This window comes from Chironomus tepperi, unplaced genomic scaffold (genome assembly GCF_022539635.2).
Source record: "Chironomus tepperi strain 1889 unplaced genomic scaffold, CSIRO-AGI_Ctep_v1 contig_176, whole genome shotgun sequence".
Classification (NCBI taxonomy): domain Eukaryota; kingdom Metazoa; phylum Arthropoda; class Insecta; order Diptera; family Chironomidae; genus Chironomus; species Chironomus tepperi.
The window spans coordinates 496,698-515,728 of NW_027226298.1; the positions used below are offsets into that span (position 1 = coordinate 496,698).

Below are 19,031 nucleotides of genomic sequence, written 5' to 3' on the forward strand. Positions count from 1 at the left end.
TTTTGTCGCTGCCGCCGTCATCAATTTTAATTTCCATTTTTAACCAACATTAGGTTCTGTCAGTTTGCAGTCCATACTTTCAAAAGATTTTTATCGAACATCCGTCATCACATCCGATCCTGTTTATGACTGATGTCAATAGTAATCACATGGCTGGATTATTGGACTTCATGTATAGTGGACAGGTAGATAAGCCATTTTTTACTTCTACTTCTGCTATTTTATTTGTTGCTCCCCACTCAACTCCTTCTTTTTAGAAAAAAAAATTTCTCTTTTTTTCTGCTTCTGCCTTCTTTTTTCCCAACTTCATCTCTTTTAGACTTCTTTTCTTCTTTCTGACTGAAAAAATTACTTTCATTTAATTTCATTTTGAAAAAAACTTCTTTTTTCTTGTTTAAAAAAAAATCTAGGTCAATGTAAAATATGAAGATCTACCGAATTTTTTGAAAGTTGCTGAGGCGCTTCAAGTCAAGGGGCTACATGGAGAGGTAATATCATGTGCTAGAAATTTTAGTGTGTTTTAGCATTTCCAAAAAAATTTACATTTTTAAGTGAAATTCTAATAAAAATTTCTTTTATTTCTTCACATTCCTATGTCCATTGACCGTCCACCTTTCCAGAGCACGACAGATAACAATGAGGAACGAGAGCGTGAAAGAGAACGTGAAGAAAGTAATTATGCATCACAGTATCGTCAACAACAGCAACAACAAGCCCTTCATCTTCAACAACAACAATTCAATTATAGTCAAATGCAACGTCAACCAGTAAGTCAATCTCCACACTTTCAACATCCCGATAATATTATCAATGAGAATCGACAAAATATAAGACATCATATAAAGCCTAAAACGACTTTTATCAACTCCAACAACAACAGTATCAATAGTAACAATAACAACAACCCGGATACAACAACAATGAACATCAATAATAATAATAATAACAGCATAAACAACAATAATAATTCGATTAACCTCACAAATAATAATCATCACAAATTCGGTGTTCAACAGGTCAATTCAAGTAGTAAAATGTTGGATAATCAGAAATATCAAAAGTATTTTGCAAAAAGGAAACTTTTAGCACAATATGAACAGGAAATGAGACAGGAGAAACGGAATAGAACAGGCGGCAGTATAGACGATGATGATAATGACAGCAACCGGCCACTGAATATGAGACGATCACAATCGGTAACAGAAGATGATTCAAGGAATACGGACATTGGTAGTGCAAAAAGTATCAGCGTTGGTCTAAATCTCATACAGAACATTAAGACGGAGAAGGGCGACGACGATCATGCGGATATAAATGGTAATGACGATGGCAATGAAACGGGCACAGGATTTTATGGATCACATTTAAGTAAGATGAAACATTCCATTCTTGAACCGAACATAGTATTACAGCACAGCGATGAAGTCATATCGGCATCGAATGGCAACAATAACTCCATCACAAGTACATTGCAGAATACAAATTTAAGTCAAAAAACGGCAAGCTAAGAAGAAAACTTTCTCTTTTTCGTTTAACGTTACCTCAGTGGGCTATGAATATATAAAAAAAATGAAATTAAAAGAAGAAAAAAAAAACTTTATGTATTGTTCAGTTGGGCAACTAAAAAAGCTTTATGATGAAAAAAAAGAAATATAATAATTTGTTGTGTTTTTATGTTCAAATGGCTGAGCAACCTGTACATACATCATGCATAAGTATCTTTAAAGAAGAAAGAAAAAAAAAATCTAATATAATTATGATTATTATATATACATGAGATGGACATAAATTTATGTCTACATATATTATACATTAATATAGTTAAAATATTATTAGATAGAATAATTTCAAATTTAATTCAAGAGAAATTGAATCAGAGGTGAGTTTCTTTGTTGGATCTTTACATCTCTTCGATGGAATTACCTTACCTAAGTAGGCATTTAGAGCGAGTCATTCTGGAAGTAAGTTTGTAAGAAGTTTTTTGAGGTTTTTGATGCAAGTCATGCATGAATATTGTCAAATTCATGCAATTCTGACAGCATACAGCAAGGAGGCATAATCAAAAACTTAAAAAATTGAGGTTAAACCCACCAAATTTCTAGTAAATCCACTCTAAATCCTTACAAATGACATGGGCTCCGTTTCCAAAACACATAAAGATCTCATTCAGGAATTCCATTTGATAAAGCTTCAAGGATCCAACAGACAAATTCACCCCAAAAACAATATCAATAGTCAAATTTTTACTATTGCCAATTCATAAGTTTATTATGATTGATAAGGATGAAAAAGAGATGATAATCAAATTACTTACTTTACCCCCCTCAAAAAATGGCGAGGATGTCCTTCGTCTTACCCCTCTTTACATCTAGCACAAATATATTATTAATATAGATAAAATTATTATAAAATAAATTAAATTAAAATTCTGTTTATTTTTACAAAACAAAACTCACAATGTATGTACGAGATGGAGTGGTGTGGCTATGCTGCACATTAAATTAATTAAGGATTTTTACGTTGTTTTTTTCTTTCTTCATTCATTTTTTAAGATTTAAAATAGTTTTAAAATTGCGAAAAAAAAGAGTTTTTCTTTTTTTATTAATTAATTATTTTTACAAAAAAAAAATCTACAATATTTATTAAGTGTATAGCTGCAAAAAGATTGTTGTTAAATATTATTTTATATATTTTTTTAATTTTGTTGAAAAAAAATTCGTTGATGAACATTAAATTAATAATATGAGTAATGTTGCTGTATGTAATACGCATTAAAATGATCGCTAGATAGCTGAAGAAACATCTGATGTTTATTTATTAGTTAAAGTAATTTTTACATAGAGCATTAAGTTCAGCAAAGCTTACTTTCTTGAAAATAATGTGAAAGTTCTTTAAATGTTTTTTTTTTTATCATTATTATTATAATAATTTAATTTAATTTTCATAGTTTAAAAATTGAGAAGATAATTTATAAGTGATTGTCTATACACATCAATGATGAAGAGTTAATGTACCATGATTATAAGGATGGCAGATATGAATTAAAAAAAAATAATTAAGAAGACAATTCTTTTTTAAATGTTTGAAAGATTAAATGTAACAGTCATTTTTACATTCAAAATTGCATACTCTATTATTGTGTTAGTTCTTTTAATGGCTGGAAAATTGCGGGAAATTTTTAAAAAGAAATATGCCTCAATATGCTCAAAAAATTCTCCAATAATTTTCTCTTTAATGTGTTCTCATTACTAACACAATCAAACAAATGAAAAAAATAGAAATAAAATAAATTCTCAAATTTCAATTTAAGAATGACCGTTATGAAGTAAAATTGTTTTAAATTTAATGAAGCCTGTCTCAAAATGAAAAAAAAAAAAATTATAAAAAAATGAAAAAAATCTTAAAGATGTTATATTATACTTATAATCTTTATCTGTTTTTAAAACGCAAGTGAAAATGGGAGTAATTAAAACAAAAGTATCTAATATCTCACAGCTACTAATTTATTACTGTTACTTACTTAAATATACATACACAAAAAAAATCATATTAATATATTTAAAGAAAAAAATGATGAAATATTTAATGAGAAATGTGTTTTTTGGTGAATTAAAAATTTTTACACGCAAAATTTTATATTTTTATCTACAATTTTTGGTTTATTTTTAGTTTCGCTGAGTGGCGCATTTATTTCTTGATAAAGATATGTCATTGTTATCTCAACCGGTAACGTTTTTATTGTTAACAATAATTTAGAAAAAAATGTCTGGGAAGTGGTTCCTGTTCTTTGATATCAGAACTAGATTACTCTAAGGGAAGTGCGTTTCTAGATTAGATTTTCAATTTTGTGTTTCAATGAATTTAAGGTTTTTTGAGGTTAGGGGGTGTGAAAAATTGAGTTCCTAGAAGTCTAGAATATCCTAGAAGTCGAAGACTAGTCGGAAAAATGAAACAAGTCTAGTCGACTACTTTCTCTAACTGACAATGATCATACTCACCTAAATGAACGTTCTCATGAGTATACTCAATTAATATAATTGAAGATGCTCAATTTTATGAGAATACTCTAGAATATGCCCCTTTTCCGTTCGGGTTTAAACATACTTACTCATTTCGCTGATGATAGAATTGTGATCAATGGCCTACTTCAGTTTAAAAATGGATTTTGGGGTCAAAACAGGCTTTTTTGAGCCATTTGTCTATTATACAAAACAGAAAGGTAGCCAAAAAGCTTTTGAGGGAAGGAATTCTAGCGATTTGATGAATTATTCGGAAATAGAGGGAGTTGAGCTGGTTTGACATCCAAGTACTAACCTCTATCTCTTTCCTGAATATGAAATACATCGTGAATCCTTTCTGATAAATTATTCATTAAGATATTTAGAAGGAAAAATAGTTAATCCATTGAGTTAAACCAGAAGGAGAAAAGCTAGAGTGGGTGATTGGAAAAATAACCGATCAGAGAGTATTTTAGCTATTTTTTGGATAGGGACCTTCTTGAATAGCAAAAATAGGTTAACCGATCAAAAAATCCATCCTAAGCTAGCGCGAATCTGGCTTGCTGTCGAATTCGGTTGAAATCCGGTAAAATTCCGGAGTTTTGCCGATTTGATGTCGGATTTCGGGTCGATTAACTGATTAGAGCTATTCATGTCTAGTTGCACAAAATCTAAGAAACAGTTCTTAGGATGCACATCAAAAACATCCAAAAAAGACCCCTAAACACCCCCCAGACCCAATTTAAAACATTAATTTATTGACACTAAAACACCACAGTATTATCTGCAGCATATCATTATCAAGAAAAAAGATTCAGCCTCACTCAGCCTTTTTTCAATCACTGTTTGGAACTTGAGTTGATTTATATAATTTTTCTTATAATCACATAAATGTGTTAAATGCATAACCTCAGGTTTTTTCTTATAATTTTGTTTTTTTGTTTTTAAATTGCGTTCCCTGTTTGTCAATTTTTTAATTTTTTACGATTTTTAATTATAATCCTATTTTTGATATAAAATTAGTTAATTCTTCCGCTAATCAGAAAATGTATTTGATGTAGCTTGGATGCGGGTTTATTTTTTTATTTTTTTTATCTGTTTTTAACCTTAAATTAATTTTGAAAATAATAAATAAATTGTTGTTGTTTTATTTGGAAAAAAAATGAGTTAGTTGAGAAATTAATAATTGTCTATTCTTAATTTATGGTGCTTTGCATTAGCGAATTATTAAGTTTTATTATTTTTTTATTTATTCTACTTTACTTTTTTTTTGTTGTAAATTTAATTGATAAAGAACTTCTATTTTAATACAAATTCCTTCAACTAATTATTAAAAAAAAAAAAAATAATTAAATTCCATCTCTTAAAAATGTTGTTTCCATTTTTTTTATTATACTCTAATCCAATTAATGTTTATATTTTATTTTCTTTTATGTCATCAATATACATGTTATGTATAATGGAAGGAAGGAAAGAAGGATTCTTATTTAAAAAAAAAGTTATGTTTTTATTTTTATTTTCTATTTTTATTCTGCTCTATATTAGAAAGAGAAAATTGTTATATAAACAAATTTATTCAAAAATCTAATAAAAATATTATTTTCACTAATTATAAAATTTATTGTCTTCATTTTACCTTTATTGCTTACAGATTTGACTTATTCCTAGAAGCTGCAATTGTTTGAAAACAATTTTCATTCATAAACATCGTTAAAAGCTTTTTTATTCAATGAAAGCTCAACGAAAGCTTTTTTACTCAATGAAAGCTTTTCATTCAATGAAAGCTCATCGAGAGAGCTTTCTTGAGAGCTTTTAGAACACTTTTTGAGAGAGTGAGAATCAAACTCTCACTGGAACGAGAATTCTCACAAGTAGTAATCGTTGGAAGTGATGTATTTAACAACGTGATTCTGCAAGACGTGAATCAGTTGTTTTGTAGAAACGGATATTGTAAGGACGTAAAGAAAAGAACCAGAATAAGGCTTAAAAAAATATGAATAATTTCGAGTGACGATAGAGAAAAAATGAAAAATTAAAGTGCTGCCTTACTGTCAATTACATTTGATCATTTAATTAGCATAAAATAAGGCACAACAATATAATAAATCTCAATTATATCAGCGAAAGTGAGAAAATTACAGGAAATGAATAATAAATTTATCACATCCATTTGGATTTCATTTATAAGCATGCTGACGCAAGGTGAATTTATGACTCGATTTTTCATGAATATTAAGAGAAAAAGAAGTGATAAAAAGGATTGTCCATAAAAAATTCGATGTCAAAAATTCTATCCAAAAAATAATGACTGGTTAAGGACGTAAAAAAATTTATTGTGTGCCATTATGAAGGAACTGTCAAGATTTCATTTTTACATGCATACATTGTTTGCGGAGGCAAAATTCACAAAATATTTATGGAAAATAATTCATCATGAATGGGGATGTTTGGATGTTAGGGTACTCTACTTTCTACTTACTTCGCTGACCGTATAGATCAATTGCGATCCATGGCCTCCCTCAGATGTCACCTGAATTGGGCTCTATTGCTAGCTTTCGTCTGCCAGTTTCCAATACCAAGTGCAATTCTGTCTCTATCGACAGCTTAATTCCAAGTGTTCTTTAATTGCATACGTGCTCTTTTAGTTGATGTCTGAAATGATTTAAATTGCAGATGATTAGTGCATTGTCATCTAATTGCTAGCTTTGTCGCTAAAGCCTTAGATTCATGTCCTAGTTCAGCTATTATGCACTTTTTAATACTACTTTGTCAAGAGTGTTCAATTAAAGAAACCTATTGTTGTTCATATCATTGAGATCCAGAGCTGCTCTCGATAGATTCGTTTCAAATAATTGTTTAAAGAGTGAAGGTGCCAGGCCTGTTCATCCAGTAGATCTACAGACTAAAGTTTGATTAGAACCATTTCTTTAATGATATTACGGCATGTAGCATTCAAAAAAAGGCTTTGAATGATTTCCTATTCCGAGTCTCGAACTTTTGATGCAGGGTCGGTATTGCAATAGTTAGGTACCAAAGTCATCACTTCAAAGCCAGCACCCCAAAACATCCAATCAGCCCCCAAAAAAATGAGGAGATGAAGAAAATACAAATTAATTTTTCTACATGACTCGTCTTCAGTGCTGTGGCACATGATGGAATTTAAAAAAAATACTCAAATTTTACTGCTTTTCATTATTCATGAAAGCGGAAACTTTTTTTTATTTGAGACGAGTAGGAACAAAGAAGATTTTAGAATGGAATGAAAGGGTTTCATCAAATGTCTTAATTTATGACTCAATGAATTAATAAGACCCAAAAAATGCAAAAGAATATTATTCATAAATATATTTGTTGCCTATTCAATATGCAACACGTGTTGCTTCCGCAGATTGGCTCAAATCAGTATTGAAGAGGTTTCTTTTGAATATTGTAAATTAAGAACCGATGTTATTCTTTATTTCACTTCCAAAAACCCCGATTTTGATTCGATTTATTTATTCATTTTTGTTTCATTTTTTTTTATTCTTCCCACTCAAAAATACTTAACATAATGGATATTTAATGTGCCGTCGATATAAATGCAAGGATTTGGAGAGAAATCAAATGTTGATATTGTGTGTGGGCATGCTGACAGATTATTTGAGAGATGTTTTGCAAATAGTGAAGACTTTAATGCATCAAAAATTTTCTTTCATAATGCAACGAAGAGGAAGATTCCTTATAGTACAGTTGAGATTGACTATAATTGCAAGTAAATAGACATGTGATGATTTTGAAAGGTTTGGTCAACTTTGATCTTAGGAATTGATAGTATTAAACTTAATAAGATCAAAATTATGTTTGTGAGTGAATTCGAGGAATTATATTAAGGATTGATTCTCAAATGTGAATTTTTAATCCTTTAAGTATGTATGAAATCTATGGAATTAATCTTTAATGAGAATTGTGTCTATACCATTCATTATGCTGCTCATATTAATCAGCTTTATGTAAATTTAAATTTAATTTCATTCATTTATTGTCGTAATGGCTTTTCATTGATAATAATGTGAAGAATTTCTAGAATATGCAGTTCAATACAATTTTGTAGCAATAAACTAAAGAAGTCTGCCAAAAACCGTTAAATTTTGAAATTATCTAAAACTTTTTTGAAGTTCAAATTTTGAACTTCATTCAAATGTAAACAATATCATCAAAATCAAAGTAATCATTGAATTTTTAGTGAAAATAAATTAGTTAAAGCAAGCTTTTGTTGTGATTTTACAGTTAAAATAGTGAATAAGAATCAATTGAGTATTAAATTAAATGGAAGCACTGAAATATTTTGGAATTTTCATTGTTTTCCACAATTCACAATCTTTTACTAAATTCCAAAAATATTTTCCACGCGAATAAATTTAAAAACCCTCAAAAACAATCTGCTACAAATTGTGTTAATTCCGATGGATCAATAAAAGCTTCAACAAAGTTGACCTACCTTACGTAAAACTCATTATAGAAAATTAAAAATAAGTTCGATACTTTTATTTTACTTGAAAGATTATTCAATCGTGGCTTACAATGTTATCATGACTACACCGAAAAGTGCATGGATGCGATGAATAAACGTCTTATAAATGGTGAAGTGGAACCAGCAAAAAACTTTTACTCAATGCTATGCAATGACAAAGAATTTAAAAAGGATTATCTGAACCATCGAGAATGCTTTCGGTACATTGAGAAGGTAAGGAATTGTTTTTTATTGTAAGGTGATTAATCTTCCTAGAATCTAGGCACTCAATTTGATTGCTTGTGTTGACAAAAAATTCAGTTAAATAGCATTAAAGCACAAGAGATGAACTTGAATCATCCACAAAATAAACAAGAAGATCAAATTCTTCATTGTTTTATTCTGTTGGAATTGAGCATTTTATTGTGGAAATGAATCTTGTTTCAAATTGGTAGAATTTACAGTCGTTTATATTTAAAGAGTTCCACATAATTCATCAAATATTCTTAATTTGTTTATTTCCCGCAATGTAAGCAACGATGTTGTTTATTTCTCGTAAAGACAATACACACAGTACAAGATAGATTGCAGAGGTGGTTTTAAGGAAAGGCTTGATTGCTTAACCTCACCTACTTCAATTTCTAATTTAAGATTTAAAGTTCAATTCTTGAAAATCCGGGAAATATCGAAGTTTTGTTGCTACAGAGAAACTTGGTCTTCCTGTAAAAAATACAGCACATGGCTACCCACGAAATCTTTACCTTCCTGTCGAAAGTACAGCACATGGCTACCCAAAGCTAAAGCTTGTATTGTGTATCGGATGTCATTGATGGAATTCACATTAACTGATGAAACTTGAGATGACAATTATATTCCTAAATGAACACAATTAAAGTTTAATTCTTCTTAGTAGGCTTGTTTAAAAGCTTAAATCCTCCTCAATTCGTGTGGATTAGATTAATGTTGATGATTTGCCAACAAAAACAAAGTATTCATTCTGTGTGGATTAGATTATTATTTTGATACAAAAATTTTGTTTTAAATTTTAAAAAAATTAATTAAAAATTATGTAGTATGTCACCACATAACTGATTTAATAATTTCAGCCACAATTTTAGAAGTTGAAGATTTCTAAAAATTTTGGTAAAGCTAAACTAAAGATTTCAAAAATTTAGCCAAATTCATTTTAACGACCATTACCAATTAAAAATGTTGGTAGTGATTATGATCATAGTGTTGATTATGCTTTCTTTCTATTGGGATTTCCCAGAGAATTCCGAAAAATCCCGTAACCCCGAAAATTCTAATCCCGATCCCAAAAATCTAACGAAATTGGGATTTTGAGAAATTTTTCGACATTAACTTGTCTTTTACTAGTACTTTTACCACATTTTTGTTTGCTTGAAATGATTCATTGAGCCCTAAAATTTTTAATAAAACAGTAAGTATTCTATTTGTGCTGGAATCTGACCAAAAACGTGTTATTTTTCCTTAATTATCAATATCAAAAGAATACTTTTTTTTTAATGTATTCATTCTGATGAAAATGAGAATCCAACGAACAATTTCTTGACATTTTGATAAAAACGACAATACATTTAATTACCATTTTATCCACCCTAACTGCTATTCCATAAATATAACTTTGTTCTTTTTTTTGTCCATCCACATAATGCTAATTGAAGAAGTTTAAGAAATTCTTTGAAGGACGTCATGAAGCTTGGTGGTAATATAAATCTTGGAATAAATTAGGGACGGTTCACTTATTATGCTATACTTAGAATAACGGACTTTTTTCAAAGATGATCAATGGCATTCTTGGAATTCCTATTGCTTACTTCAATGGTGGGCAATCTTTTATTGTTCGTGGAACACCTTGGAGATAAGCCTCGACTGAAATGTGCCGCGGCGCACAGGTTGTGCACCACAGACTTATAGGCTTTACCCCCTCTCATCTGAATGTAAACAGTCCCTTACCTAATTTTAATCATTTCAAATTTGACTCAACAAGTGACAGCAATCATGTTCAAGATGAGTCAACACGAGTTTCCTTTATTTCATTTCCATGAAATTTTGCGTTTTAAAACCATCAAGTCAATCAAAATGAAGACTCGAATGTTAATATTAATGCTTTTAATATACTGAGTAGGGATTTATAGGATAATATAAAATTATATTGTCTAATCCAGAGCTCGAAGTTGATTCTAAGAAACCCCCACCCCGTATAAGTGTCAAACGACACCCTTGTCAAAACACATAGAATCAATATTCAGGACAAGTTGTCCCAGAATCCTCAAAATCCATATTTACATCCCACACTTAATAACAGAATTTGTATGAAAATTTCTAAGAATCTAACAATTGCCTGCTTTGAAGTCAACCTCCCCATTCCACCTTCAATTATAGAATATCACACAAAACACCAACAACTCCTTAATGTCCAATGAATTTTAAAATAGATATTTAAACGCTGTGAAAAGGGATTTAATTTTACGCTCGAGTCACTTTTTGAACCACAAGAAATTCACCCTCGAGATTATTAAAAATATTTCGTAAAATTAATGTTCCTTCATTTTCAATTTAATTTTCGTATTTCCACTCTTTTTTTATTATAAATCATAAAATAATGCGTCTTAAAGGTGAAAAATATAAAATTGTGTTTTTGGCGCCAAAGAATGCCTTGCGGTTTTAAAACCAAATCATTCTTTATGAAATTCTAAATACAGTCGTATGGAGATTTTAGCAGGAAGGTATTAAGGGTCAATTGTAGTAGGTGGCTCCACCTTGAGTGGTATTGAATTGGAACTGAAAGGAGGAACACATGATTCCAGATCTTTGCCTTAATTTCACAATTTTCTGGAATTTTTAAGAAAGAATCCCGAGCAGTACAATGCATTTCAAGCCAAAATCCGCTTACTTGAACTCGACAAGACAACCTCACAGTCTTACCGTTGATACGGTGGTGGAGCTGTGCCCTAACAAACACATTGAGCTGCTTGTGGATTCTTTAGTCAATTTTCCATCACATGCCGGACATTTCAACCAATCCTCCCCTCACCAGATGCACCCCTGAAGCTAAAGCTTTAGTTCCACACAAATCTGGAAAACAACATCTTGTGTTTGTGATATAGTAAATCATTTCCAAACGAATGAAATCATAAGACGTAATAATTTTCAATCATGAATGCTTATCATGCAGCTTGCATCAAATTATATGATGAACATGAATCGTAAACAATATTAAGAACTTTTCTTTTATTTTCTTAGAAAATGGATAAAGTTCAAAATTTTAGTGCCTCCTTAAGAAGAAAACTTTTTTTTCCTCAATGGTTAAGCTCTCACAGAGAATTGTTTGCGGATATGAAAATAAAAGTAGCAAAAAAAGAAGAAAATTGATTTCATTTATAAAGAAATGAATGTGAACCTTTTTTCGAGCATCACAGCAACAGCTGATGAAAAAAATTTAATGCGATAAAATGATACGTAAGTCCTTGTGAGTTTGGCAAGGGGTGTAGGCAGATGGGAGCGGGAAAGATGAAGGTAATGTGGTGTGAAAACATTTTGTATTGATCGCAAACTTCCTGGTGGGAGTGGCCTGGGACCTTTTCACGAACAAACGTACAAAATTGAGGAATTTATTCCAAAAATGGAGGGAAAATGGGAAGAGTGGGTCGTGTTCGGTAGTTAGCTCCTAACATCCCTTCCTCCTTGACTACGGTATGTGTGTGTATACACAATACCTAAGGATATTTTCGCGCTGCCTACCGAGTCAATTGAATGAATTCATAACAATAATATGATGTAAATAATGGCATTAAAGCTCGATACAAAATTAATTTCAATTTGTTCAATTTAACAATTGAATGTTGTGTACATATTGTGCTTTTTCTATCAAAATGTAATTTACAATCTTTTTCACATTTTTCTTGACAAAATATGCTTATTTCTATTTTTTTCTTCCTATTTTTCATCCACGCGCCTTAACACACGTCTACATGTTTATGAATTGTTATCCGTACACAATGAAAGGATTTCGAGGAATGTACAGCACATTATCAAAATGTTATAGAAAATGAATTTAAGCGGATAGAGAGGGAGAAGAAGAGCAACATCAATGTTCAATACATGCAATTTTGCTGGTAAGTTAATAAGCTTGTTGTATATGTCAGGCTGTGGAGAGTTGGAATCTGGGCTCGAAGTCGACTCAGATGAATGGAGTCGAGTCGACTTCGAGCTCTGGTTGGAATAATTTCAAATAAAACCGTTAAAATTGAATATTTTGAAATTTTTGAAATCACAAAAAAATTCAAATAATTTTTGACCGTTAAATTTTTTTGTCAAAATTTGATCATCAATTGCATTAATTCTGTCAACAGCATTTAATGTCAATCATCATTTGAGTTCAACCTACTTAATTCTAAGTTGCCAAAGCCTGAATAATCCCTTCATGCCTTTTTTTGGATCCCAAACCATTTATTTAAGGCTCAATGAACTTAAATGATACTGCTTCTGTGATTTGACTTTAAAAGCAGACAAAAAAAGCACAGAAATATTTCATTTTTATCGCTTCCATTCATAAAACACATAATCTACTTGATTACATATCATGCATACCTAATAATAACTTTTGATTAATTTTGTATTCCTTCCCTATTCATGCTACATTGTGCGTTTGCCTTTTTTTCGCACATATTTTATGTCAACAACAACAACAACAAATAAACATGATGTCAGTGCTCGTTACTCATATGAAAATTGTGTATATAACAGCGCCTGGTCTAAATGTAATGCAAAATCAGCAAAATTCACAAAAAGTATTGTTGAATTACTTTCGAGTGAGCGTCAATTTAAAAATTGTGCAAAAATTGAGAAAAGTCTTTGTTCGGATGCGACGAGTAGCTTCCACGGATTCACTATGATAATGTATCTCTTATGTTCATCTTCTATTCTTAATGGTTTGTTACTGATAAGACAACTCTAATTTATGTTAAAATGCTGAATGTAAAATGTAATAAAATTTATTATCATATAGCACGTACCAACATACATCCACAAGCTCGATTAGTGGTTAATTTAATATTAAATTCAGACAAAGACGCGGGTTGTTCATAAATGACGTTATTTAGAAATTGAAGGCTACTTTCTAAGGAAGGTCAATAAAACAGTCAATTGATTACATGCTTTTACCCGCGGATTGGACTAGCTTCAATCTAGGCACATCCCTTACAACTGTTTATTTACTAAAACGGTATCCAAGTGACTAATAAGTGACCTTCGTTGCTGCGTAAGTTATTGGATGATAAGAGGCTTATATCGGTCACTTGGATGTCTCTTGGAATCTACTGTCAAGTGAATTGCCTGATTCTCCTTATTCTGTCCGCTTGGCTGTAATGTATATAGCATTTGAGTACGAGTTTATTGGGAAACAAGCTGAATTATGTCCTTAACTGCTCCAGTTTTATGTTTTCTTTAGTAATTCTTGGGAAATAAATTCAAAATTGCTGGAATTGCTGAAAGACTTCAAGAACTAGTTTTAAGAATCCGTAATGAAGTTTTGTTCATTTGTGTAGTGTCAATGTCCTAACAGACAAAGAGAATGATTTTATGGTACATCAAACCCACTACGATACTTAAATGCGGTCTATTTTCCTGTAAGAGGCCGAAAACTACTTTAAATCATGTCAATGACCAAACTCTTTATCAAACCTTTAAGATGATTGCATAGCCAATTTCTGAAAACAGGACGTCATTTATGAATGAACCCAACAGCAAATTTCACGCTTTTGTAGAAAGAAAACAAAGTAAAAGTTTTATCTTTTTCTAGCTAATAGCAATAGAAAGGATGTTAAATAGCAATTCCTCTTGTTTTATCTAATTCCTAACACCATTCTGCATCTGTTTAAATTACTGTCAAGAAACAACATTTCTCATTAATCCGTTTTCATTAAGTAATTTATTCTCTAAAGAATAAATACCGTGAAATGAATATTTATGGAGGAAATAAGAAGTAAGAATGAGAAAATTGTCAGAAGCAAATTATATTGTAATAGAATTTTACGACTTAAAGATTTTCTGGCTGCTGACATAATAAGTCTTGGAATGAAAAGGCAAGGTGTTAAAATATCCAATTTTTACAAAATTTAAAGGAAGTCAAAGAGAAAAGTTTTGGCACTAAAATGTTATTGCTTAATTTTCAACACAGTGTGATCTGAGATAAAATAATAATAATAATAATAATTAAAATTGATTAAAATAAGGAAGAAGAGTTCCAACAATGAAAGGAGCTTCAGGCACTATTATCAAGATTGTATAGAGAATTTATTGAACCATAAGAAATAATCACATGCTTTTGTAGACAAAAACTTGTTAAATTAATTTTCAAATTTCTAAAACTAGTCATTAATAGCCATAAAAAGACATACAACAAGGTCACTATTCAATCCTAAACAAATAATAACATTAGCACGTGGTCGAATTACACACAACATTAATTTCACATTCCGATTAGATACATTCACGTTTTTTTGATACATCCGACGCATTTGTCTCTTAAAGCATGCCTTGTTCTTGATTACATTAACATTATTTGCTTTAGGTGGGGGAATTTTTTATGTCAAGGTATAATGAATTTATGCTGATGATAAATATATTACTTTCATGAGCGTAGGACATTTAGAACAATTAAAGAATTGGATAAAAATTTGGTAAAGCCAAAAATTTTTTGAGGTAGGAAATGAGGTGGAAAAGTTGCATTAAACACCAAACTTTAGGGACAAAATTTGGATTTATGGCAATATCCAAGGAAATTCAAGAATCTTGTCCAACTTCTTGTTCGTCTATCCACTTAGCTCCAGATGACCACAATTACATAGTTATATTCATTTGCTTATTACCCAAACATGCAATGAGCATGCTTTCATGGTACAGACATTCCACTAAGATTCCTAAAAACAGCCTGCTTGCCTGTTAGGGTTACTACACCAGTCTCCATCTTATGATGGAATGGCTCTTCATCTTATGATGAAAGAATACCAGCTCAACGTAGGGACAGAGAATTTCTACAAACTAGGTGACAGAACCCAGAACATAGTCAGATGGAAAGCCTTTTGCTGTAAGATAAGCTCCACAAAGAACATGGATACAGTGAGTAATTAAGAAAGTCTGCTAAATACGACGAATATCAGATTCTAATATTTTACGACACCACATCTTGAAATATACTTTTTGGGCTAATAAATTTGAATAATTAAGCCCCATTAATTACAGTTAATTAAGACAAATAATTTCATATAATTTAAATTGATTACGCTAGTTTTGCCAACATTAAGAAAATTTCCTTTTCCTCATCTATTTCCCAGAAAAAAAAGCTATTCCAAACTGATCAAACCCGTATCTTATAAGAACAAAGAAAAGTCAGCAAATTGTAAAATAATTCTAGAATCATTTCAATCAATTGATTTTACAATAATAGAAAGTTCCTGAATCCTTCCATCCGGATCACATTTCAATTACATTAAATCAAAGACTTAAATAAAGAAATAAAATGGACATCAATATTTTTTTACATTTACTTTAATCCCATTTTTCCATTTCATTTGACATATAATACACTTTTAGCCTTTCGTAACTTATTTTCTGATATTTGATTCCTTTGGGTGCTTCTTTTTTCATTTTTCAAAGTTCATGTTTTAAAGATACGACCATAAAATTAAAACGAGCACTGAGGCATTATTCAATATCAATCATCTTTTAGTAATGGAAGTGGCTATAAACTTTAATACAATCTACGCATTAAGATCCGAAACGAAGATGTGAGTGAAATACGGAATGAAGACTTTGTGCTGACAATTCATTTTTCATTCGATCAAGGTCTATCCTAAAAGTTTTGTAGAGCATTTATTCAGATATAAGACAGTTTTTAGGTCTGTCTGGCTGTTTGTTAAATCTGGGCTGTTTGTTGAAGCTGCTTTAAAACGCAGAGTATCGCCTTGAAGAGCACTAGGGTACCGCTACGTCACTGTATCAAAACAAAACCACAAATTGTCCTGACGACTACGTGATGGCTGATTTTGGATCATTTTATCAAGTGGCAACCCAGCCAAGTGATGGTTAATTGGCGAATCTGGTCGTTCTTCTAGGTATAAGCTGCAGTCTCGGTACCGTGATGTCAACGTTTAGATGTGTGTCAATCAGTAATGTACAACTGAATTAATCGTGCCCTTTTGGACTTAGAAGTGCTTAATTCTTAAAATGGTGACTTTCATGCCTCGTCCCTGGCCATTGAGGATCTTACAATCATTAAATGTGCGCTTTCAGAACACAACCTTTCAATCTTCATCACTTTATCCTTCGAATCCAAAAAAGTTTCATTTCTGTTGCTTTTGATCCCTAAACATCTCAGTGTGAAATCTCTTAATTTCATGTTTGAATAGCTTTATATCTCTGGAAACTGTCGAATGAATAATGTTAATAATCCATGATTATTCCTACAAAATTTTCCTTTTAATTACTCTTGAGTCTCAGTTGATAATTAAAGGAATTAACTTTTGTGGAGAATTGAATATTTAATTGAATGTGCCTCAAAAGCTTTCAATCCTCCAAACGCACGAGTTTGTTCCTTAATTAGTTCATTAATTAACCAATACTTTAATGTTTTGACAAGGATTTGCCTCATATCTCATTATTACTAGCTTATTCTGCTGTTGCGAAGGCATTTCATTAATAAAAACAATACAATTCAGCATCATATCTTCCTGAAAGGCACTTCAACTTGAGATATGATTCTTATTTAAGAAATTCTACATCTGTGCTGTAGGAAGTAATAAATTCATTTGATGAGAATTGATAGCTTATGTTTATGACACTTAGTGGTAGAATGGGAACTTCCTATAGCTTAAAAATACCCAAAATAAAATTCCAAAATGAAAATTTTTGATGAAATTCAAAAATTTTGGAATTTAATTTTAATTAGAATAAGTTTTTGTTTTATTTCCATTGATGTGGCATCTAACACGAAGTTTGTGAAGCTTCAAAAATAGCGGATGATATTCAAAACTTTATCTAAATTCCTCGAAATTCTCTTTGTTTTCACTAATTCCTTCATACCACCGCGAGTCAATAAATTCCTCAAATTTTTAACATCCACTAAATATACATTGGTGCTAACGGAACTACTTATTTTTACCTCAACACTCCTACATACTTGATCAAATTAATTTATATTATCTAAATAAAGAAAGTATAGAAAATGCTCAAATTTGAGTGAACTCCAACGCATTTTTTTCTCTCTTTTCAAACTAGTCAAATTGTTAGCTTATAAAGTCAGAATTTCTATTATTAGAATTGTTCATTGATGACGTATTGAAATTTCATGTTATTGCAATCTGGATATTGTCCTAGCCTCGGGCAATATTTGAGCCAGATTCTGTGAAATTCTTCAAATGACAATGATTTAAATCAGTGATGGACATCTTATGTGCCGAGAAATATTTTCACGACTGAGGTGTATCCACCACTGATTCTAAATCAAAGCTTGAGTTGTGTCGGACCCTTCTTTATTTGTATCACTCGTCAAGCTTGGAGCCAAAACTATTTAGACACAGATGATATCATAATTTGATGAGACAGGTCCAATTATATCTAGTTGCTCGATCGACACAAGTTAAAGCAGCCACATGGTATTCAAGTGGCAATTTTTAAAGCAGTTAACATAACCAATTGGACAACATAGAGCAACCACTTGGCTGTTTTGAATGTGTTGATCAAGTTGCTATCTGGATCGTAAGACAGCGGAGTGTCCGAATAACACATCGCGTTTGGTAGGGCACCGTTGCGTTGCCGTATTGACGATACTATGGAAAGTTGTTCTGACAACGAAACATGTGGTTCGCCATATTGTGCTGCTCGAGGTGACTAGTAAGTTTTGGTAGCCATGAAGTTGTTTGTACTTGCACCATAACAATAAACGTCCGAAATGAACAATAATTATATAGAAATTCAATCCATATTTTCTAATTATAGACAAACTGTAAATAAAGCAAAAATTTCTTATAAAAAGTGCGTTTAAATAAAATTATAAAGATCTTTATGGAACAAAAAATGAATTGTGTACCAAAAAATTTAATGGAAATAAAATTATGTTAACATAAAAATGATATGAAAGAGTAAAAGATAATTTAAATAAATGAGCGTAGGATGCTACGAAATTTTTTAAAAATGAGTTATTATAGACATAAGATTGTAACAAAATTGACATATATACTTTTTTACATTTTATAAATTGGCGAAAATATTTTGTGTAAATATGAAAAAAAATTATCAAATAGAAATTCTATCCGTATATTAAGCATCTCCTCCTTTTTCCATTTATATTCATGTCGCATACTTAATTTAGATCAGTGGTGGACAACCTGTGTGCCAAGACACACTTAAAACTTCGAATGTCATGAATCACATGTCCTGTGCGTTGTCGGTCAAGGCTTAACACTAAGGTGTGCTGCAAATAACAAAAGGTTGCCCACCACTGATTTAGATTATAAAAAAAG

General features: G+C 30.9%; 2 protein-coding genes across 2 annotated transcripts in view; both read left to right on the plus strand.

Annotated features, from left to right (window-relative positions):
* LOC139089216 (uncharacterized protein DDB_G0283357-like) overlaps positions 1-4,481 on the plus strand; it is a 35,707-nt gene extending 31,226 nt beyond the window's left edge. Inside the window, exons 6-8 of the mRNA XM_070638686.1 lie at positions 54-185; positions 411-488; positions 621-4,481. Coding sequence (XP_070494787.1) covers positions 54-185; positions 411-488; positions 621-1,508 — 1,098 coding nt within the window. The 3' untranslated portion in view covers positions 1,509-4,481. The remainder of the gene's footprint in view (positions 1-53; positions 186-410; positions 489-620) is intronic.
* Positions 4,482-5,984: 1,503 nt separating this feature from the next.
* Positions 5,985-18,607, plus strand: LOC139089223 (uncharacterized). Its single transcript, XM_070638695.1, has 5 exons — positions 5,985-6,200; positions 7,584-7,749; positions 8,538-8,721; positions 12,517-12,626; positions 13,222-18,607. Exons 1-5 carry the CDS (start codon positions 6,143-6,145, stop codon positions 13,466-13,468), a joined length of 765 nt encoding a protein of 254 aa, XP_070494796.1. The 5' UTR covers positions 5,985-6,142; the 3' UTR covers positions 13,469-18,607.
* The last annotated feature ends 424 nt before the right edge of the window (positions 18,608-19,031 follow it).

What these genes read in the sequence shown, in the direction of transcription:
- LOC139089223 (XM_070638695.1), top strand. Translation starts at nt 6,143, where the DNA reads ATGAATAATAAATTTATCACATCCATTTGGATTTCATTTATAAGCATG. An exon ending in TATAAGCATGCTGACGCAAG is followed by an intron (nt 6,201 to 7,583) that starts GTGAATTTATGA and finishes TATAAATGCAAG; the next exon opens with GATTTGGAGAGAAATCAAAT. An exon ending in CAATACATGCAATTTTGCTG is followed by an intron (nt 12,627 to 13,221) that starts GTAAGTTAATAA and finishes ACATGATGTCAG; the next exon opens with TGCTCGTTACTCATATGAAA.